The sequence below is a fragment of the Gadus macrocephalus genome, chromosome 8, assembly GCF_031168955.1.
Source record: "Gadus macrocephalus chromosome 8, ASM3116895v1".
Lineage (NCBI taxonomy): Eukaryota > Metazoa > Chordata > Actinopteri > Gadiformes > Gadidae > Gadus > Gadus macrocephalus.
In genome coordinates, this window is record NC_082389.1 from 11,810,025 (window position 1) to 11,831,027 (window position 21,003).

The following is a 21,003-nucleotide window of genomic DNA, read 5'->3' on the forward strand; positions in this document are numbered from 1 at the left end:
TTTTTCTTCTTGCTCATTTATTTCGAAAAAACGAAAGTCAAAAACAAACATTTGTACAGATCCACCCTCTGGCACTCGACATGGAACCATCAGGGGGCCGCCAGCCATCATACAAAAGATTAAACTTCTCTATCATACAAACGGTTTTCTTGGGGCGCAAAACTACATTTCTCAAGTTCCGTTCTACTACATTGAAACACTGCAGAAGGTTTCAGTCAGGGACTCAAACCGAGAGCCGTCGGACAACACTCCAATTCCCCCAGGAGGTGGTTTTGTATAACGAGTGGAGAGACATTATACAGGATCCATCTTCTGCTACAAATGGTTCCCTCACTAAAGCAGACTGGGCGCTTGGGGACGGCGGCTTTAACACTGAACTACCGTCTCCTTTTGGCAAGAGACGACCATACGACTTTTTTCACATTTACAAAAAAGTAGCTTTTCGGATTCTCATACGTTTGTAACAGAAAACAAATACATTTAAGCTTCTCGGTTATTAAGGTTGTATAAAATAAATCCTTTGTAGTGCCCCGTTGCTAAATTCCATTATTTTGAGAATCCAGTAATGATAAAATAGGATTGTTTAAATGCTGGTCTTCCGGCCCACTGGGTGAAAACTGACTGAAAAACGTTTTTCCTGCATTTAAAATACATATACATCATGCTCACCATAGAGCCCCACGCACACACACACACACACACACACACACACACCCACACACACAGCTGACTAAGTACAAATAAGGTATCTGACTGTAATTTCTCCCTAGAGTCAACAGGGCGCAACCATGATTCGCTTTTATTTTCTCACATCAGCAACATATGGACGATAAAAATAAAGTCACGACTAGTCATAAAAGAAAATCCTGTTTTCGGTGTGTTTGTTTTCAAGCTCAGCAGAAGACTGGAGGGGAAGGTGTTGATGTTAGTGTCTGGTGTGCAGAAATAGGATGTTCTCACTGAAGGTCCTCAGTCTGGGGGAGGGAGGGGGGTGTCTTAGTCTTAGTCCCGTTTCAACTGTCACCGTCTTTATTTCACCGTGCCCATGTGGTGACTGCGGATGGAGCACCAAGCCATGAAGATATCCCTGAGAGAGAAGTAAACCAAAGTATGTTATTATGAATGCGTACATACTAGACACGCATGTGTCTGTAACATGCATTTAGCAGTTCACTCCATCATGCATCACTTTGTCCAACCACCGGCTGCATCTAAAGCAACATAAATTTGTGTACGATTGTGAACCATCATAATTCGTCAAACAGAGCAGTGCTTTATCCGTCTCAAAATCTGTAGGCGGTACCAGCCTCCAATCAGGTGGAAGAACCCAAACGCCAGAATTATGTTTGATATAAAAATGTACCCATTATCATTATATTTTGTGTTTTAGCCGTTTTTTTTAATGGCTTCATACCAACATAGATCACATGTGGCTTGTTTTAAAGGAGACATATACCGCCAGGTGTGAGTGTGATTAGCCTTACAAGCAGTTTCGAAAATCTGCCCCATACGACATCACTAGTGGGCGTGTCCACCTAGATCTGTGCTGGATAAATGAGCAAGTTTACTTCAGTCGACTGGGTAGGCTGGTAGACTGATCTATCCAGCACAGATCTAGGTGGACACGCCCATTAGTGACGTCATATGGGGCTAATCACACTCACACCTGGTGGTATAATACGTCTCCTTTAAGAACGTAATGGCTCATATCTAGCGTGATTTACAGCGCATTTGATAAACTCTTGAATCACGAGACACAGGACAACATTTGCCTTGCCCCCCACGTGAAGTACCATTCTAAAAATGGAAGCGTGTTTCAAGAGCCCAATACAACAACCGTCCTCTTCCATCAATTGGGTTTCTTTGATGGAGACTTGGCTGTAGGGCAACCCACCTGCAGTGGTCGGCGACGCACTCATTGCTGCAGTACTCCCGGTCCCAGTCGGTGCTGTCCACCGCAGGGTTGGTGCAGCCCGCCCGGACGCACATGCTGTGGCCCTCCAGGGCATCCCCCACCTCCATGTCCGTCTGGGGACCCCAAACCAACATGAGGATTCAACGTTGCAATGCAGCGCGCGCCGTCATCAGACAGTACTCAATAAACTATCGCTTGAGTCGAGTTAGTTCATATGGGCCGTGATACCAGGGTAGCAGGCTTTATAGTCGCCGTGACGTAGGGTAGGGGAAGTTTGTGGGAAAATCCACGCACCTCCCAAGCCATTTATAGTTGCCGTATCACGCATGCATGCAATCTGGAAATAGTAATACACGCCTTCATCACATCACGGCTGGATTACTGCAACTCCCTTTACCTAGGACTCCCTCAATCACTCCTCTCTCGCCTTCAGTTGGTCCAGAGCTCCGCAGCAAGGCTGCTGACTGGATCCAGAAAGCGGGATCATATAACCCCCCTCCTAGCATCCCTCCACTGGTTGCCCATCCAGCACAGAATTCATTTTAAAACCCTACTTATGGTTTTTAAAGCCCTAAATGGCCTGGCCCCGCCCTACATCACAGAGCTCATCCACCGCCACTCAGCACCCAGGTCCCTTAGATCAGGTAGCTTGGGTCTCCTACACGTTCCACGCACTAGGCTAAAACAGAGGGGTTACAGGGCTTTTGCTGTGGCTGCCCCCCGCCTTTGGAACGAGCTGCCGCCTGCAGCCAGAAATGCTCCTTCCATCACCATTTTTAAATCGAGGCTTAAAACACACCTTTTCTCCCTGGCCTTTCCTCCCCTTTTGTGATATCTCGTTTATTTTATATGTTTTTATCTATGTCTATGTATGTGGTATGTGTTCCTTTATATGCCTCTTTGCACCGTGTACGGCACTTTGGCCAGTGAAAACTGTTTTTAAATGTGCCTTATAAATACATTTTACTTACTTACTTACTTACTTACTTACTAACACTGGTGTGGACGTGGGGTTTGCATACTCTGGGTGTGAAGCATTCAATTCTCCGGAGGTTGATACATTAATGAACCAGTTGCCAAGGTCGGGGGGGCACGGCTACTACGAGTTATGAACAACCGTCTCAAATGACTTAATTTACCCACTGAAGTAAATGTAACAATTATGTTTTATCATCATCAACCAACAGACATTATCCATTCACGTCGATAGGTATGAATGTTGACCCGATGCAAGTCAAGTTGCATTACTGCCTTAACAAAACCCCCCCCCCCACAATCATAACACAAGCACCTAGACCGTAGAACGGTGGGCTGACGTGTTGGCTCACCTCCTCCGACGAGAACACCTCGGCCACCACCTCCTCGTCCGCGTGGCCGTCCAGGTGGGCCGAGTTGACCACCTGCAGCGCCAGGCTGGGCCCGGACACGGCGGTGGACAGGGCGCTGGCCGACAGGACCGCCGCCGCCGCCGTGGTGACGATGACGGGCCCGCCCTTCCCGCCCTGGACGGAGGCGGGGACGATCTTGATCTGCAGCGGGGGCGGGGGCACGGCGGCGCCGGCAGCCGACATGGCCGAGGCCACACCGGCCTCGCGGGGCTTGGACGCCATCTGCAGCGGCGGCGGTGCCGGCGCCATCTGCTGGAGGCGCGGCGGGCCGTGCTGCATCTGCTGCATCTGCTGCAGCGGCGGCGGCAGGCGGGCGGCGGCGCTGTACGTGGCCACGGGCTGCAGCGTGCGCACGCCGCTGGGCAGCACCGTCACCACCTGCCCGCCCGCCGGCAGCATCTGCCGCGAGATGATGATCTTGGTGACGCCGGGGGGCACTAAGGAGGAGGTCGTCATGGTGACGCTGCCCAGCGGCGGCAGCGTGGGCTTGTTGGCGCCGGTGCGGGAGCGCGTGGTGACCTCGGGCACGTCCAGGATGATGTTGGAGGCGCAGATGTTGGTGATGGTGTTCTCCTCCAGGGGCCCGCTGGGGGCCAGGCGGGCGGCCGGCACCATGGCGACCACGGGGGGAGCGGGGGGGGGAGCAGGGGGCGGGGGGGAGGGGCTGGTCTCCATCACCTCGCTGGAGGGCTGGGTAAAAACAGGAATGTTTGAATCTGAAGAGCGGGCCACGGGGTTCAGAAGACAAGCAGGTTAACGAGAGGGACCAAGAGAAGGGGCGGAGGGGGTGGGTACCTGGGACATCTGGTTGGCTCTGTATGCTGCCATTGCATGGAGATACTCCTTCTTAGCCATTTCTGTTTTTCTTTTATACACCTGGCGGGTAAAAAGGAGAAAGAACCATTATTTATGGATTATTCATCACAACAAGAGTTTAACAATACCCAACGCGAGTCTGCGCCTCTAGCTGTGCAGAAATGTGGCAGCAACAATGGCATACATTTATAATCACATATATTTAGCTGGATCTTAGTTAGCCATTGAGCTAGGATCTGTATTGGCTCGTTATTGTTAAATATCACTCAGTCGACAAGCAGCAAAGACCAATCCATCCATCCATCCACCAAACAGCCAGCGAGCCAGTCCCCTTGGGGTTCCTCTCTTTCTAAAGGGGTGGGGGGGCTCACCTGCTTCTGCTCCTCGGCCAGGCTGTCCCACATGGAGGCCACGATCTTGGACACCTCTCCGAACGAGGCATTGGGGTTCTGGCCCTTGATGGCGGCCTGCGTGTCCCTGAAGAAGAGCGCGTACGCCGACACAGGCTTCTGGGGCTCGTTGGGGTCCTTCTTCTTCCGGCCCCTCTTGCCGGCCGCAGCAGCCGCCGCCAGGGCCGTCACCGAGGCCAGTGTGGCCGGCTTGCCCCCCCCTCTCCGGATGGGGGCCGAGGCCAGCAGGGTGGGGCGGGGGGGCATATGGGAGGGACCAGAGGAGGAGGCAGAGGAGAGGGACATGGGGGAGTCGACCAGGACACTCTTCAGAGCCCAGAGTGGTGTTGGCAGGAGGAAGGGAAAACAAACACAAAATAATCACCAGGGAGGCCACCGCCAGACCGCTCGCAGCGTCCACACATGCAGTAGCCTGGCCCGGAGGGAGTCATGGCAAGGGTTTGGTTCAGGCATGCAGAAGGCCCTTTCCGCAGCAGCCATTTTGACATGTTCTTGGAGGTAAACACTGGTGTAATCACTAACAATTTAGAAGTACCTGTTCCATTTATGTGCCCCAGGACCATCCCACTACATGTCAAAATGGCTGCTGTGTAAAAGATCTATCGATATCATGTACACGTCAGCAAATGATATGTGTGTAATAATATGTGTGTAAAGCACCAAACAGTTAGCGGATTTACCATTTCATAATTTGGTATAGCAAACAGTGAATTGAGATGCATGTCATTGAGGTAATGTTCGAAACCCAGATCCTTTCAGCTGGGAGCCAAACACCCTAGCCATAACAGAATTGTGCCCTCACATCTGGCTGCAAAAAATGAATGGTGCTGTACCACCCGACGCCTATTCTGGGCTTTGACCGGCCCACCCTGCATTCCTTCCCAAAATGGCAGTGGCTCAGGAGGTACAGCAGGTTACCAGCCTACCGTCAGGTGGGTGGTTCTATCCCCGCTTCCTCCTAGCTAATGTTCCTGAGCAAGGCACTAGCCCATCTGCTACCGACAAGCTTGCCGTCGTCATGCATGGTTGTCATGCAAGGCGACAGCCAGCTTGTTTTCACTACATTAGAGCCTCATTGCTTGCTCTTCATCCATTAAAGACAGACAGACTGACAGGTCAGTCATGATACACAGGGCTTGTTGGGGGGGACGTACCCGGAAGTCGTCCATGTCGTCGTCCTGCAGGGAGCCGGCGGGGGACGCGGTGGCTGACAGCGGCTGATCAGGAGAGTTGGTCTGCAGCAGGATGTTGCCCGCACTGAGGCCCAGCCCCAGCTCAGACTGGTTGATGGTGGACAGCTGGCTGCTGCCCAGGAGGCCGTGGCCGATGTCCCCGAGCTGCACGTCGATGGTCATGGGCGAGGAGCTGCTGAAGTGGGATCCGTTCGAATTCCCCAGTTCCTGTAGAAGAGTGGTCTAGATTAGTCCAAAATAGACCGTTACTTTCTGGGATGGACATCCAAGTCATACAGTATGAGCAACACAAACATAGTTTGAAATCAATTTGAGTGGCGTTTTACATTTCTCACCAGAGCCGAAGAGCTAAGCAGAGCTCCAGCTCCGCTCTGGCTCATCACCCCCAGGTTCAGATGTTCGATGCCCTGGGAGCCGCTGTTGACGAAGGTGGAGGCGAACGACGGATCGTTGGCTCCGACCACCAGGTTGCTAACAAGGCTTCTGGAGCCAACCTGTCCAACCACACCGTCCGAGCCATCTGAAAGCTCCCCAAAGTGGGACACTACATCGCCGACGTTGAGGGCTGAATCCGGGTCCAAGGAAATCGGAGGGATCTCGAATACCTCATCGCCTAGGCTTGGGGTATGAAATGTCTGCTGGATGGGTAGAAAGGAGACATGAATGATGAATGACACGGTGAGCAGTAAACGTTAAATAAGACATTTATCATTGATAAAACGATGTACAAATGTACAGGTGCACCAGGGTTTCACTCACCTCTGCAGACAGAAAAGGGTGCCCTGATCCGGTGATGGTCAGGTAATTGTCACTGCTGCCTGGAAACTAAGTACGGAAGACAGATGGTTTAACACACCCGTACAACCGCTTTATATTAAACATGATTTGTTACGTTGACTGCTAATATTACCTTATTCTCTGAGTATTCCCCATATGCCTGAGTGTCTAAGAACTCCGTGTCGACATTCTGCCCACAGCTACCCGACAGATCAGAGTAAAAATTCAGATCCATCCTTAATACTTTAAAGATCAACGTGGACAAGTCTTCGACAGGCTACTACACACATTAAAATACCACCAGAGTTATCTGATCCACTGAGGACGACAATGACCTATAATACATGGAGCTAGCCAGCCACCAGAAAAATCTAGCAGCTAACTAGCTTAAAGGGCTAGCCAGAAAAACCTGCCGGTTTTGGTCCCAAGAAGATTCACTACAACGTGTTGGATTATGCGCCAGCCTAAACCAGGTGTTCACCGTTAACAATGCTGTAATTTGATCGTTATACAGTTGTGTAGCTCACTTGGAATACCAAGTTTACACCAAGTAGCAGCAGCCATATATGTCGCCTAGTGGGCTACGTCGGCTCCGCATGCAACACAACGAGCTAACCCCACAGACAGAAACAATCGATGGACTATACTGCAACAGGCTAGCGCTAAGGCAGAAATAATCTATTGACGATATAGCTCTGATCATCTGACCTCGATCTATTGTCTTGACTTTTGTCAAAAAAAACACACACCTAAAAACACGATCAAATCTCCATTCTTGGCTATTGTTGTTGAAGATACGTATTTTCAGAGATAACGTCCGGTTTTGGTAAATCGAATATTGTAAATGCGCATCCTTTTTAACAATAGGACCAATATTGTTAGAGATTCGTGATTTGGAATAGCTTCGTAGAAAAAGAAGAGGTTACTTAGTTTTAAAGTTAATAGTTATCGATATGTCAATTGGTATTCAGGTCTAACTGCAATTGTTATAAAGGGTGCGATATTTGTGCCCTCGTTCTGTAAAATAGACATTTTAATCAACTCAAACTACGTCAGAGGCCATTCAGATGTTATATTTATTGCGTCGCACAATCGTAGGGAATCTTTGAATAACCCCTTTTGGCAACTCTGCATAGTTTTAAAGTTGTATGTCAACAAGAGATGGCAGGTTCCTCTAAACTCAACCTCTTGAGAAACCCTGTACACACTCCCTTCTCAACGAGTTATCTTTGTATGTCACCTCTCGGCTTAGAATAACCCATTGAAATGTCTACCGTCTTACCTCCATCGTCAGAGAGCTTGGGAGCTACATCCATCTACTTATTGGAGGAACTATGGATACATTAATCAGCTAAGGAAATATCGAGTTTAAAAAACACTGCTTCCGGTTTCCTTTATTTCGGGAAATAGCGTCACTCGTCACGCCGAGGGCAAATATTGATGTTCAATTTGATCCACTCGTTTCTGCAAAACTCTTCACATTTTTTGCAAACCGCATTTCCCTTTCTGTTGTAATACTACAGAGAGCCAATAAATAACAATACCTGTATCTGCACCTGCACCTGGCCTCCCAACAATAACTACTGTAATATATAGTAGTTCACAGACAACTGAATGAGTGTGGGATATGCCAAGTAGACCTGTTGTGTTTTGTATAGACCACAGCATGACCACACTGGTAGTAAGTTGCTAGAGCTGAGCTTCATCAGGAAACAGAAGTTAACAAATTCTCCCTTATTGCTCCTTCTCATTCATAAACAAATCTAACAAAAATACACACTAGGTGACACAGTTTTCACTGTAGATTGCTGTTATTCATAACATAGATAAGTCAAATCATAAAACAAGAATAATTACTTGTAGCAGGTCGTCTTCACACACACACAACAGACCAGCTCTATGTTGTACAATACAGCCCACATTCTCCTCCTTGCACTGCATCAGTAACTAATACACCCCCCCCCTCCCACACACAGTTCCATCATTTCCCTCCCCGATAGTGAAATAAAAAACAAATGTACATCAACACGATGGAGCCCTTTGCAGTTCCAGGACTCAAGACACAACAGTCTGATGCCGCCAAACGATCAGATCCGGGAGGAAGAGACTTGTCAAAGAGGGGCGGGGTCCTCGTCGGTCCGGGTTGGGGGTGGTCTTCAGTGGGCCTGTAGACTCTGCTCAGTACGCGGGTGTCCCTCCACCCCATCGATGCGCTGTCGTGCCGGGGGGACGGCGCTGAGGTTCTGGGGTAGGAGACGTGGTTCTCTACACAGCGAGTGGTCCCTGACGGGTCGGGACTGGGAATGCAATCGGTGAGTGGGCCGGGGGAGAGAGAGAGGACGAAAGAGACAGAGCGAGAGAGAGCTTGTATTGAGGGTAGTGCTCGCTCAGTGTGGTTTGTCCGAGGTGGGCGTGACTGAACAGTTTTGAATGATGGAGAGGAAGAGAGAAAACTTATGGATGCAAAGCTGCTACTTTCCTGACGAAACAAGAAACAACAACCTACATGAAACAAATCACACATTCATTCATAATTTCAGAAGTTAATGATAAAATAAAAAGAAATGACTATAGTAACATGATTTTTTTTTGTTGAAAAAGGGCGACCGAGTCCATGGGCGGGGAAGGGTGGGGCGAGTGTTGATTGGTCAATCCTCCGAGCTAGAGGAGGAGTCAGAGTCTTTGGGCACCATGACAACGTCGTCAAGCAGGGCCTCTTGGTCCGAGCTGTCGTAGGTCCCCACCTGCATCTTCACGTCAAAGTCCGCGCTGGTGAGGAAGTGATGGGAGCTGTCCAGGTCCTCCTCGTCCATCATGTAGGCCCCGTCCGAAACCAGCGTCTCCTCCTCCTCTTCCTCTTCCTCTTCTTCTTCCTCTTCCTCCTCAACCTCTTCTTCTTCCTCCTCTTCCTCCTCCTCTTCCTCGACTCCACCGAGCAGCGGGTTGGTCACCACGGTGACGGTGGGTTCGGCCGGCCGGTGGTGGCGGTGGTGGTGGTGCCGCCGCCGGCCCCTCTTGGGGATGTCCGAGTCTTGGGTCAGCAGGCGGTCGCTCAGGCTCTCTGGAAGGAAGCCCTGAGAGAGGAGAGACGGGGGTCAGTGAGGGGGTGTGCACGCCCACACCCTCCAAATGGAGGTCAGAGAGGAGGTCTGTCAAGGAGAGGCGTACAGGTGAGCTGCCTTGTGCTACTTTAGAGGGGGAGGTCGATAGACTATTTCTGTTTGGGTAGAAATCAGAGGCAATATGATTCAGGTAGGGTTAGGCATCAAAATATGGAAGGAAGATATTTAAATTATTCCCAGGTAGTATCACCAGGTACAATTTTCCCCTTAAAATAATACAAAATGTTAGAGTCGCAAATAATGTGAGAATATGTATCCAGCTATGCAATTTCTTCAACTCATATATTTAATGGAGATCGTTTGACCCAAAAATCTAAATCACGATTAATATTTGATTAATTCCCCAGCCCTAAGCGGTGGAAGTGGTGGAGCTTACTCAAGAGCTAGATTATAGCTACAACCATGGTTACATTCTTACTACACTTTACTAAAGAGGGATGGTGTACGTACAGAGTTGCGGACGGTGTCGGACCAGTCGGGTGCCACAGCGTGTTCCAGGTTCTCCTCCAGGTACTCCCTCAGGTCCTGCAGCATGGGGCAGAAGGACGCCCCCACCTGGAGATACAGAGCAACACACTCACATCAGCACCACCGCATACTGCCATCCAACTGATACACCAAAGGGGGCACTTTCCACTGAATTCTAATTCTGTCATATTGGATTGCTTGAGATACATTACAACAAATATTTATGTTTTTACTTGAAACGTGAATATAACTAAAATTATAATTATTTTAAATAGCTGTGCAGGTCTGATCACTAAATCATTGGCCGATTACTGCATTTTGTTTTAGCTGCATTGTTAGAAATTCAAATAAGGGCAACCCACGACTTAAGTTTCAAGGGCCAACAAAACACTGAAAATTGTGGATCTGACAAGTTGGAAAATGTTTATCGCTACAGTAGAAAGTATCAGAGTTTTAATAAGAAACCAACAACGCTGTGATGGTGAATCTGCTCTCACCTTCTTGCCCGTCCTCATGTGAATGATCTTGACCTTCTCACTGCCGGTCAGAGCCTTGTCCGCCCTCCTCCTCCTCCTCTTCCTCTTGCTCCTGTTTACTAGAAGCTGAAGACACAAACGAATGACAAAGGTTGAGTGGTTACATTTATATAAGTTTTTTTTTTTACACATTACGACATTAATAAGAAAATCGGCCTAACCCTAAAGAGATACCGGAGATCAAGGATCAAATCATCAGAGAGGCAGATCATGTATTATGATGGAGCAGAAGGAGACAAGTGGAGATGTTGTCACAGTACCTCCAACATGTCTCCCTCCACTTCATAATCAGGGTTCTCCTTGAGCCAGGTGGGCGGGTCTCTGCGCCGAGGGGTGCGTTCCATTGGGTCTTGGTTCAGTCCATCCGGGTCTGACAACTACAACGAGTTAAGACTATTTAGCGGGGCCTTCCTTGTGAAGCTCAGTCTCTACACGTTCGTATGGAACTGCACTACAGACAGACCACTAGTTGTGTTTCCGCAGGCTTCCGGATTGCGGTTACATGACTAAACGTATTGTTTTGTTGATCGATCGGACAGATTTTCCTCATAAGATTTCAGTTTCACACAATATAGTTTGAAGCCATTTTTTCATCCCTCTTTGGAATTTCCTTTTGGTCTGCAGAGGCGATGGAACCAGCATTCCTTATTTGGGTAAAACACATTTAAGCCAAAACCTCATTGGTCAATAGAGGGTCACGTGTGCAGCACAGCAAGTTGAAATGTACCTCTGGTTCCTTGTGTCTCTTGCGGCTACTGCCGCCGCCGCCGCCGCCGCTGCTCTCTGCGACCGAGCCGTTGGGCATCAGAGCCTGCTTGGAGAAGGTCAGTTTCAAACCCTCCTCCTGGTAGTAGAAGAGACATAAGGTATACTTTAACCCAAAAGGAACTATTCATCACGGTGGTACGTTGCCTTTCAATGATGCCAATCAGGTATGTTCGTTAAAATGCAAGATGTATAGGGCGACCAAGCCGACCATATTAGGAAATGTTCCTAACCTCTCCAACATAACAATCTGGTCAAGCACCATTCAGATTTGTAGGGGAAAAGTGGCTGATTTTATACACTATAGGATACACAATTTCCAAAAACAAGCCAATTTTGCACACTCCAACCAACAGCCCCCATACTATATCCTGAGCCAAGACCTCCAGATCAGCGTCAACACCCAGACCAGCTCTGTGAGCACCGCCTCCCCTTCCCCCTCCGCCTCCCTCACCTTCAACAGCTTGACGGTGAACTCCCCGTCCTCCCCCTCCGCCCCCCCGGGGGTGCCGGGGGTGCTGTTGGCCTTGCGCATCAGCCGCGCAAAGTTGAGCTCGTCGCCGGCCATCTCCTCCGAGCCCGGCGGGAGCTGGGCCTCCGACATGTAGCGCCGCCCTGCTGGCCACTGGCCGCTCAGCACCAGCGTACACAGGCTGTCCAGACGGTTGATCAGCACGCGGTCCTGGGGGGGGGGGGGGGAGAGCACCACAACAACACGTGGGGGAGGGTCAGAGAAGCGTTGGGTCTCATCTGGGTACATCTGAGTTCATAACCACTGTGATGAGTTCTGATCTGGTCTCAGCGGTACCTTGGGCCAGTCCACTCGGAGGGGGTCTGGAGGGGGGGCTTCTCCCTGGGACTGACTCAGGGACAGTAGGCTGTTCTCGTCGCCGTCCTCCATCTTCAGACGGGCTGGGAGAGGGGCGAAACGTTAATATTTCCGTTGGGTGTAAATGCGATTTGAATCCAACGACGTAAGCGACTACATTCTGCCGTTTCTCTGCGTCCGCGAGGCTTTACCTGTTCCGCCGTCGCTCTCCCCGCTGTCGTCGCTGCTCGCCGAGCGCTCCGACGAAGACGAGCCGGACTCCGAGTCTGAATCCGAGTCCGAGCCGCGCCCGCCTTCCTCTCCTCCCTCCGCCGCTCTCCTCTCTGCTTTCCTCCCTCTGCTCCTCTCTCCCTTGAAGCCCCAGCTCCGGCCCCGGCTCTTGGCGTCATGGTGACTGAGCGGAGTGCTCTGTAGCTGGGCCCCCATCGGCCCCACGCCGGCCGCCGCCGCCGCCTCCACCTCCACCTCCTCTTCCTTCACGCCAAGCTCCTCCCCTTCCTCCAACTTGGGCGTGGAGAGGGGCGAGGCCGGCCGGGGCGCGGCGGTGGGCGTGGCGGGGGGCTGGGGCAGGTTCTGCTGGGTCATCAGGAAGTCCTGGTGCACCTGGCTGAAGCTGAACTGGGTATCGGCGTAGATGGAGAGCTCGGTGCGGCTGACGCCGTGCAGCGAGGCGCCCAGCATGAGCTGCCGGTCGTGTTCCGGGCTCATCCACCAGGCGGGCAGCTCCGAGCCGGCCGGCGCCAGGAGCAGCCTCTCCTCCAGGGAGGGGTGGGGCAGCACGCGCTCCCGCAGCCGCCGCAGCAGGCTGATGCGGTACAGCGTGCGGGAGGCTCGCTCCTCTGTGATGGGCGCCAGCGACTGGGACAGCTCCGACGGCTCTAGGGGGCAAACAGAGGAGAAACACGTTTGAGTCTCTAAGGTGACCAATCGGATGGGCTTTACTCATCATAATGCTGCGGGGTGGGGGGGGGGGGATGTCATCATTTTTGCGAATGATGACATTCAATAGGAATAAACATATATTCTTGAGAACTCCATATCATGGGATAATCACCCTTGAAAAAGGCCTAATGCACAAATCACATTTATTTTTAGCCCAATCCGGGAATGAACCAACATACAATTGACCGTCCCGTGAAGTTCTCGACACCTCCAGCATCTCTAAAGGGACTCCATGGCAACCAACCGTGGAAACCAGCCCCACCGACAGACGGTTCCTCACCCTCGCTGCGTGCGGGCCTCAGGTGGCAGACCCGGCGGCACATGGCCACGAAGGCCCGGAAGTAGCGGCCCAGGCTCTCGTCCGTCTTCTTGTCCAGGCGGGCGAAGCTCCGGAAGCGGGTCCATTCGTAGTGGGGGTCCTGGTCCTCGGGCAGGCCCGGCTCCTTCTGGATCTTCTCCACGCCGAAGGTGGACACCACGCGGTAGAAGTCACACTCCTCCCGACGCGTCCACCTGGAGAGGCCATGAGGATGGAGATTGAGGTTTTAGAGGGGGATGTCTGGATTAACAGGGGCTGTTTGTCTGGATTAGGCTGATGCCTGTGGTCTGATGGTAGGCCTTTTGGAGGACAACACCTAACCTTTATGAATGACATCCATCTCAAATCGAATAACTGTTAGACACTTTGGACAAAAATGTTGTCCAAACGTTCTCAAAAGGGGAGAAAACAAACTCGGAAGGAAGTCTTTCATGACTCAACACAAGTCAGGAAAGTTGTTCCTCCAAACACCCCTTCCCCCTTTTGATTCTCTTGGTTATTCCCTTCTCCCAAAAGGAAGTGTATGGTTTTGGTTGCCCTTTTAACAGCTTAGGATGGCGTTGTTTAACGTGGGCCTGTGACGCCCATTTGAGAGTAATTGATGCAGGGCTAAACAGTTGAGGACGCCTTACTACAGTTGACATTTTTTATTTTTCCATCATTCCTCCTGCATATCTAATGACGCGTGTCAAGAACGCGTGTCAAGAACGCGTGTCAAGAACGCGTGTCAAGAACGCGTGTCAAGAACGCGTGTCAAGAACGCATTCGCTCAGGACACCCGTCTTTAGCTGTGCATTGGTTGAACCCTTTTGAACCCAGGAGAGGAGTTTGTGGAGGGGGGGGGGGGGGGGGGGGCACGTTACCTCTGCTGCCTCTCCTGCCGGGCGATCTCCTTCAGCTTGCTGGCCTGCTCGCAGCGGCGGCGGCGGCGGTCCCCCTTGGCCTCCGCCTCCATCTTGAGCTGCTCCTGGCGGTAGCTGCGCTGGTAGGCCGTGATGAGGCGCCGCAGCCGCGCCGTCAGGGTGGAGCTGGTGGGCCACTCGCACGCGCCGCTCTGATTGGACGAGCTCTGCGGCACGGGGGGCGGGGCCTTGTCGTCCACGGAGACTTCGTCGTCCATGTTGAGAGAGTCGTGCTGGGGGAGGGGGGTACTTTTATCAGCCCATGTTTACCCAAAAGGTTTCTGTATAAATAAGTTAGTCATGAATGGTGTTGGTATACTAGTGTGTTAGCATAAGCTATGTGTATCTTGCATTGTTTATTCAAGTATAGTTTTCTAGTAAAAAATAAAAAAAATTGCAGATGCATTAAATCTGCTACTTATATAACAACTAACTTTATGGCTAAATATATTATATTATGCGAGGTTAACATTGTAATGTCGCTTTTTTATATTAAAGTCTACTTTTATACTCTTTTGTATTTTTTTTGCCAATTGTGCGAGACTGAATGACTTTGTAGTTTCTTGTCCATCGTGCAAGACGAAATAACTTGATGGCTAGTGATCCACAGTGACGATGGCCTCACCTCCTCATACATGTCCTTAGTGTGTCTCGCCGCGGGCTTGAACTCTGGATCCTCTGAATACTTGTCATCGTCAACACTGCGGAGAACAAACGCAAACTTCATCGCTTCTGACCTCCTTATCCGCTTTGACCTAGTACGCTCAGACGCCAAGAGTGGGCGAGTAACGGGCTTACACAGCCCCGACAACCACAAACCGTTACAGCCACAGTCTCCACCGCAAAACCAAATAAACAGTCAGCTGGGAATCAGGTTTGTGCTGGGACAAGCAGGTTTCGATACGTCCCATACAACAATTTCTAAATAATTACTAATCGTTTAAAATAAGGCTCAAAGCTACTGGTCCCTAGGATGTTGGACAGCGCCTACATCACTTCAGAGGAACACATGGGGCCAGGAGGGCGGTTGACCGGCGTGGTCTAGAATGACATCACTCACTCCTCCCCCATCTCGGCGTCCCCGGTGTGCTGCTCCGCGTCGATGGCCTTGTCGTCAGGGCGACCGGCCCGCTCCAGGAAGCAGAAGCAGGGGTCGGCCCGCATAGTGGTGTACATCTCATATCCTGGGGACGGGAAGGGACGCCACGCGATTGGTTGAAATGAAACGACAAAGACCGCAATTGGTTCCAATTAAAATCCCATCGGGTTGCGACAAACCATTTTCATTCATTTAAAACGGTAGTCACTGATGGAGCCATGTGTCGTCACCTCCTGTTGACCCCCAGCCAGCCTGAGGTTCTCACCACGTTACCCAAAACCCAGGACCACCCACCCCCCTGCTCACCGTGTTTGAAGACCCCCACCAGCAGGGAGCGGTCCGCCGCCGTGTCCCACCAGCCGGCCGGCACCTCCTGCTGCTCCATGTCTGGCATCCAGATGTCCATGTCCCTGGAGACGCACACGAGACAGGACGGCACACACATCATGTTTCACATTATGACACTAGCACTGATTCAGGATACGCCGTTTGATTAAAGGGATACTTCACCGGTGGAGCCGTGAATCTGTGTGGAAAGTGGGTCATATATTTGGTACAATAGTAACATCATTTAAATTTTTTCTGCCTTCTTGACCGAGAAAAGGCAGACAGTGACCTTTTGGCGCTTGCGGATTGAAGATGACAATTCCCACAATGCCAATCAGCGTTCACTCCCTGAGGATCGTAACATAACAGCCAATCAGCGACAATATATATATTATAGATATAATATCACAGCCAAAAGCTGCGTGCGCCTCCGGTTGATATTCTGAATTAAAAACTGCGTCGGGTTCTCGGACATCTCTGGAACTTCCACAACAAGGAAAGACTCGTAGTGGGGGATATCTCGGCCAGAGTTCTGCACAGGTTCGGGTACCCGACGAATATACCGCACAATTTCAATGAAATGGAGGGGGAAATAGATACTGTGTCGGACACAGCTGCTGGTCAGGTCGGACGCCTGAACAGCGTGGGTCGGTCACGGGTTTTGCGATTGCGAGTGAGACTTTGTCCGGTGCTGGAGATGTTATTCAGGAGCAGAGGAGTAAACTAAAACCGTCCACAGCGAATGATTTGCTTTTTTTGCATAGCAAAAAGACAATCGCAGTCCACAATCGCGGGCAACAATCCCTTTCTCCTCCATGTCGAAGTTCAGTTTACTTCAGATTGATGTGGAAGTGGAGGAACCAGAGACGTCGGAGAACCCGACAGAGTTGTTTGAGATGATATTATGAATAAACGACTGCATCGGGTTCTCCGACGTCTCTGGTCCTTCAACATCAATCTGAAGTTGCAGTTCAATCTGGACTTCAGAGAGTCAAAGCCAACGTTTCTTCCCCCAATTCCTTCTCCACCATAGACGAGAATCAATACACGGGTCTCCACTTTTTGGCCCAATAAGTAATATTTTACATTTGATCAAACTTTGAACACTGAAGATCCTCGCCTCGTCCTCCGAATGTCACTGTGCAGAACGAAGAGTTCCTACTGAACGTTTGATAAGGAGGTGAAGGCTGATGTGTGGGGTTACCTGTAGTCTCCTCCTTTAAGGACAGCGTCCGCCTGCCCCCCGATGACTTCCTGTTTCAGGTAGTACAGCATCCTCACACGGAGCAGCACCCTGGAGGAGGTAGGAGAGCACAGGAGGAGGAGAGAGGAGAGGACAGGAGGAGGAGGTAGGAGAGGACAAGAGGAGGACAAGGGGAAGGTTAAGTAAAGCAGTACTTGGGGTACTACTCTCTCCTCTGGTCGACATGACCACCCGGAGCACTTTGCGATCAATGGCTCCCATTCAGGAGGAAAGAGGAGCTTCTCCGTTTCATGAACTTCTACTCGTCTCTCAGCCTTCAGAAGGTCATTTAAGAACCAACCTCAAAACATCTTTGAGAGGATATGTTTATTTTATTTTGAAAAACCCGATGGCACAAAAAAACGGTGCATGAGTGTTTTTGTTATCCGTGCGTCTTGTCTGTGTGAGTTGAGCGTGTGTGTGATGAGTGTGTGATGAGCATGCGTGTTCTGAATGAGTGTGTGATGTGCTACTGTGCTATGAGCATGTTGATATGATGAGCTCATGAGTGCATCATGATGCGTGTGCGTGCGTGCTGTGGAGGTGGGCGGGTACTGACTTGTTACACTGGTGCTTGAGGTGCTTGCGGTAGCTGTCGTCCAGCAGCAGGGTGTCAGGGTTGTACTTGCGGATCCACTCCACCTTCTGCACGTCGAAGGTGCTCTGGGCCTTCACCCTCTTCCCCTTCCGGCCGCGAGGGACCGGGATGGACAGACCTGGGGGAGACACCACCACGTTAACCGACTGGATCAGTGGAGAAGGGGACACCTTCACGTGTTACGCATACATTTCCATACAGAACCAGAGAGATAAAAACACCAAACCTGAAACTGCTTGATGGCTCTGTTCAGGATCAATTAGAGAACATGGGTCTACTACTGGTTTAGTCTAATCAACATATTTGGGTTAGCTTGTCATGTTTCTCTACCAGTGTTTGGCCAGCGCGTCTATTTATGCCACACTACCAGAGTGGTGGAGCGGTGTGTGTGAGTTTGCGTGCGTTCGTGCGTGTGTGTCCCTACCAGAGTGGTTGAGCAGTGTGTGTATGTTCGTGTGTGTCCTTCTACCAGAGTGGTTGAGCAGTGTGTGTGTGCGTGTATGTCCTTCTACCAGAGTGGTTGAGCAGTGTGTGTGTGCGTGTATGTCCTTCTACCAGAGTGGTTGAGCAGTGTGTATGTTCGTGTGTGTCCTTCTACCAGAGTGGTTGAGCAGTGTGTGTGTGCGTGTATGTCCTTCTACCAGAGTGGTTGAGCAGTGTGTGTGTGCGTGTATGTCCTTCTACCAGAGTGGTTGAGCAGTGTGTGCGTGCACACATGTCCTCTTACCAGAGTGGTTGAGCAGGGTCTGGGGCTCTCGTCCGTTCTCGGCCGGCGTGATGAGCTCCCAGATGAAGCTCTTGATGTTCTCGTCGCCGCGGTAATGCAGCAGGCAGAACACCAGGATGACGCGGCAGATGGTCTCCACGTCCCGCTCGCCCAGACGCCGCTTGCACCGTGCGTGGGACAGGATGTCCCGCCAGCGCCCCCACCTGGAGGCAGCGGAGGGAAGATCAACTTTATGGTCCATGTGAAGAAACATGTCTTTGGCTCGGATCAGACTCAGCAAATACAAAATAACTGATTAAGAAGGATGAGGGATGGAGGGAAGATAAGCGAGGAATAGTTGTGAATGAAAGAGGAGGGAGGGAATAGTTGGGCTGGATTTCTAAACGTATATATTGATTTAGATGATTTATACAGTCATTTTCAGTCGGCATTAGACTGCATCAGTAACAGAATCCGACACTGGTAGCATTCTTCGGACAGAAGTATCTAGGATTACGTGTCTTCCCATTTCCTGCTTAAAGAACACCATAAGGTCAGATGTTGAATAATAAAACGGAACAAACGGAAGTGCTGCACATCAACAGCAAAAGAAGAAATATGAATATTTCCTTTTGGTGCAGAGTATACTATAAAGTGGCCAAAGAAGGACTTCATAATTGGGACTACATAGAACGGCTAGACTAGATTTAAAAACTCTTATTTTAACCCTGAAATCAAAGAATCGTATGAAATGCCTGTGTGTGGGCGTGGTTCACCCACCCGTAGACGAGCAGGTGCTTCTCCACCCGGAAGCAGTCTGTGCGGCCGTAGCCGTTCCCGGTGTGGCGCTCCGAGCGCCGGGACGAGCGGGACTGCCGGGAGTTGGCGGGCGGGTACTCGTCGTCGCTGTCCGGCTCAGACAGCTCTCCGCCCTCGCCCCGCAGGGTGGAGTACTGGCGGGTCTGCTTACGGACCCTGGGAGTGTCGATGACGAGGGTGTTCTGGAGGGGAGGGAGAGGGAGAGGGGGAGGGGGAGAGTACCGAGGCAAAGGAACCAAGGAGAAGCAGCATTTAGATCAGACAAAAACAGAACGGCAGGTTTTCCTAAAAGCATTGAAATTAAAATGCAATGATCCTTAGAATATCCTTTCCATTTTGATGTTGACCGTTCTATATTTTCACTCTATCCATCTGGTTGATGCCGACCACTGACTGGATTCAGACACAGCTCATTAAGGAGCAGCATGCCCACAGGTAGAATGCAGACATTTGAAATCAACACCAGAGCCACTAAACAACCCTTCCCCTAACCTGGGGGGGTCTGTGGACATCAACACCCAGTTCCAATGGTTACCTTTCGGTTCATGGAGTCAAAGTCGATGTCGGCCTTCTTCGCCCACTTCTGCCAGAACTCCGGGTCGTCCAGGGCGATGTCGTTGCGGTTCTCCGAGGCCACGAAGCTGGCCTTGGAGAAGGTGGAGCCCTTGCCCTCGCTCTCGATGGTGATGGTGGTGGCACGGCGCTGGAGGATCTGGTCGATGTCCTCCTCGCAGAAGCGGCTGCCCTCGTCGTTCTCGTCCATGATGGCGGCGTACGCGCCCTTCCTCAGCAGGTCCTCGATCTCCTTCTTGGAGAACTGCGGAATCTGACGAGTGTTCAAAACAAGTTAGCTTTTAAATGGTTCTGCTGTTTCTGCACTATGCTAGGCTCACCGATGATTGTTCTGAACTACGCTAGGCTATCCAATAACTTCAGAACTATGCCAGGCTAACCAAAGTCTTATCTATGCGCCTAGGATAACTCATGACTAATATATAGTCATGATATATATATACACATGCACGTGGGGGAGCATGGTTGCCTAGGTAACGGTGGTTAGACCCCCTACCCCGTTGGGGCCGGCCTCCTTGCTGCCGCTCATGCTCTGCAGCACGGCGCGGTCCAGACCCAGCTTCAGGCTGGCCTTGTCCAGCATCTCCCGCTCGTACGAGTTCCTGGTGATCAGGCGGTACACCTTGACCGCCTTGGACTGGCCGATACGATGGCATCGCGCTTGGGCCTAGAAGAAGGAGACAGATGGAGGGAGAGAGACGTTGAGACACAGTGGCGTTCAAACTCAGCAGCAGCAGCAGCTTGTGAAGGAACGGGACATTTTAGAGTCCGTTTTTATTTAAACAGACTTTCATGCTTGCTTAAGCATTCTGCAAAATCTTAAATACATTGCACTTCAATTATTTTTCTTTGCCTTTATTTTCTTTTACGTATCTATCCAATTTTATTATTTCATTTTATTGTACGACTATGTTTCTACGTGAAGCCCTTTGAGTGTGCCTCGCCTCGTCTTTATCGAGGTAGTAGATACATCTCATCGAGGTTGTCCTCTTGAAAGCTCATCGTAGGACGAGGTGTGGCGGAAGCCCCTACCTGCAGGTCGTTCTGCGGGTTCCAGTCCGAGTCGAAGATGACGCAGGTGTCGGCGGCGGTGAGGTTGATGCCCAGGCCCCCGGCCCGCGTACACAGCAGGAAGACGAAGCGGTCCGAGTCGGGCTTACTGAAGCGGTCGATGGCCGCCTGCCGGAGGTTGCCCCGCACCCGGCCGTCGATCCGCTCGTACAGGTATCTGGTACACAGGTATCAAACGTCAACAC

At 50.9% G+C, this 21,003-nt stretch overlaps 2 protein-coding genes across 10 annotated transcripts in view; both read right to left on the bottom strand.

Annotated features, from left to right (window-relative positions):
- Positions 1 to 7,910, bottom strand: tox4a (TOX high mobility group box family member 4 a). Of its 6 annotated transcripts, none has more exons than XM_060058989.1 (9): positions 7,782 to 7,910; positions 6,482 to 6,547; positions 6,058 to 6,357; positions 5,684 to 5,944; positions 4,491 to 4,835; positions 4,099 to 4,179; positions 3,244 to 3,993; positions 1,895 to 2,028; positions 1 to 1,087 (listed from the first exon to the last, which is right to left on the bottom strand). In XM_060058989.1, exons 1-9 carry the CDS (start codon positions 7,785 to 7,787, stop codon positions 1,030 to 1,032), a joined length of 2,001 nt encoding a protein of 666 aa, XP_059914972.1. In that variant the 5' UTR covers positions 7,788 to 7,910; the 3' UTR covers positions 1 to 1,029. The 6 variants fall into 6 exon arrangements, with proteins under 6 accessions (XP_059914972.1, XP_059914971.1, XP_059914968.1 ...); XM_060058988.1 differs by having other exon boundaries at positions 6,058 to 6,360; XM_060058985.1 differs by lacking the exon at positions 7,782 to 7,910 and adding an exon at positions 6,633 to 7,775.
- Positions 7,867 to 21,003, bottom strand: part of chd8 (chromodomain helicase DNA binding protein 8) — a 25,029-nt gene continuing 11,892 nt past the window's right edge. For 3 of the 4 annotated variants that reach the window (XM_060058982.1, XM_060058981.1, XM_060058980.1), the window contains 20 exons: positions 20,780 to 20,975; positions 20,244 to 20,414; positions 19,710 to 20,000; positions 19,136 to 19,356; positions 18,377 to 18,579; positions 17,611 to 17,767; positions 17,013 to 17,102; positions 15,788 to 15,891; positions 15,443 to 15,566; positions 15,008 to 15,083; positions 14,344 to 14,615; positions 13,442 to 13,674; positions 12,411 to 13,097; positions 12,199 to 12,302; positions 11,845 to 12,072; positions 11,353 to 11,469; positions 10,886 to 11,002; positions 10,587 to 10,691; positions 10,072 to 10,176; positions 7,867 to 9,573 (listed from right to left, as the gene is read on the bottom strand). In XM_060058982.1, coding sequence (XP_059914965.1) covers positions 9,148 to 9,573; positions 10,072 to 10,176; positions 10,587 to 10,691; positions 10,886 to 11,002; positions 11,353 to 11,469; positions 11,845 to 12,072; positions 12,199 to 12,302; positions 12,411 to 13,097; positions 13,442 to 13,674; positions 14,344 to 14,615; positions 15,008 to 15,083; positions 15,443 to 15,566; positions 15,788 to 15,891; positions 17,013 to 17,102; positions 17,611 to 17,767; positions 18,377 to 18,579; positions 19,136 to 19,356; positions 19,710 to 20,000; positions 20,244 to 20,414; positions 20,780 to 20,975 — 4,027 coding nt within the window. In that variant the 3' untranslated portion in view covers positions 7,867 to 9,147. The remainder of the gene's footprint in view (positions 9,574 to 10,071; positions 10,177 to 10,586; positions 10,692 to 10,885; positions 11,003 to 11,352; positions 11,470 to 11,844; positions 12,073 to 12,198; positions 12,303 to 12,410; positions 13,098 to 13,441; positions 13,675 to 14,343; positions 14,616 to 15,007; positions 15,084 to 15,442; positions 15,567 to 15,787; positions 15,892 to 17,012; positions 17,103 to 17,610; positions 17,768 to 18,376; positions 18,580 to 19,135; positions 19,357 to 19,709; positions 20,001 to 20,243; positions 20,415 to 20,779; positions 20,976 to 21,003) is intronic. The other variant, XM_060058983.1, reaches the window with a different exon arrangement.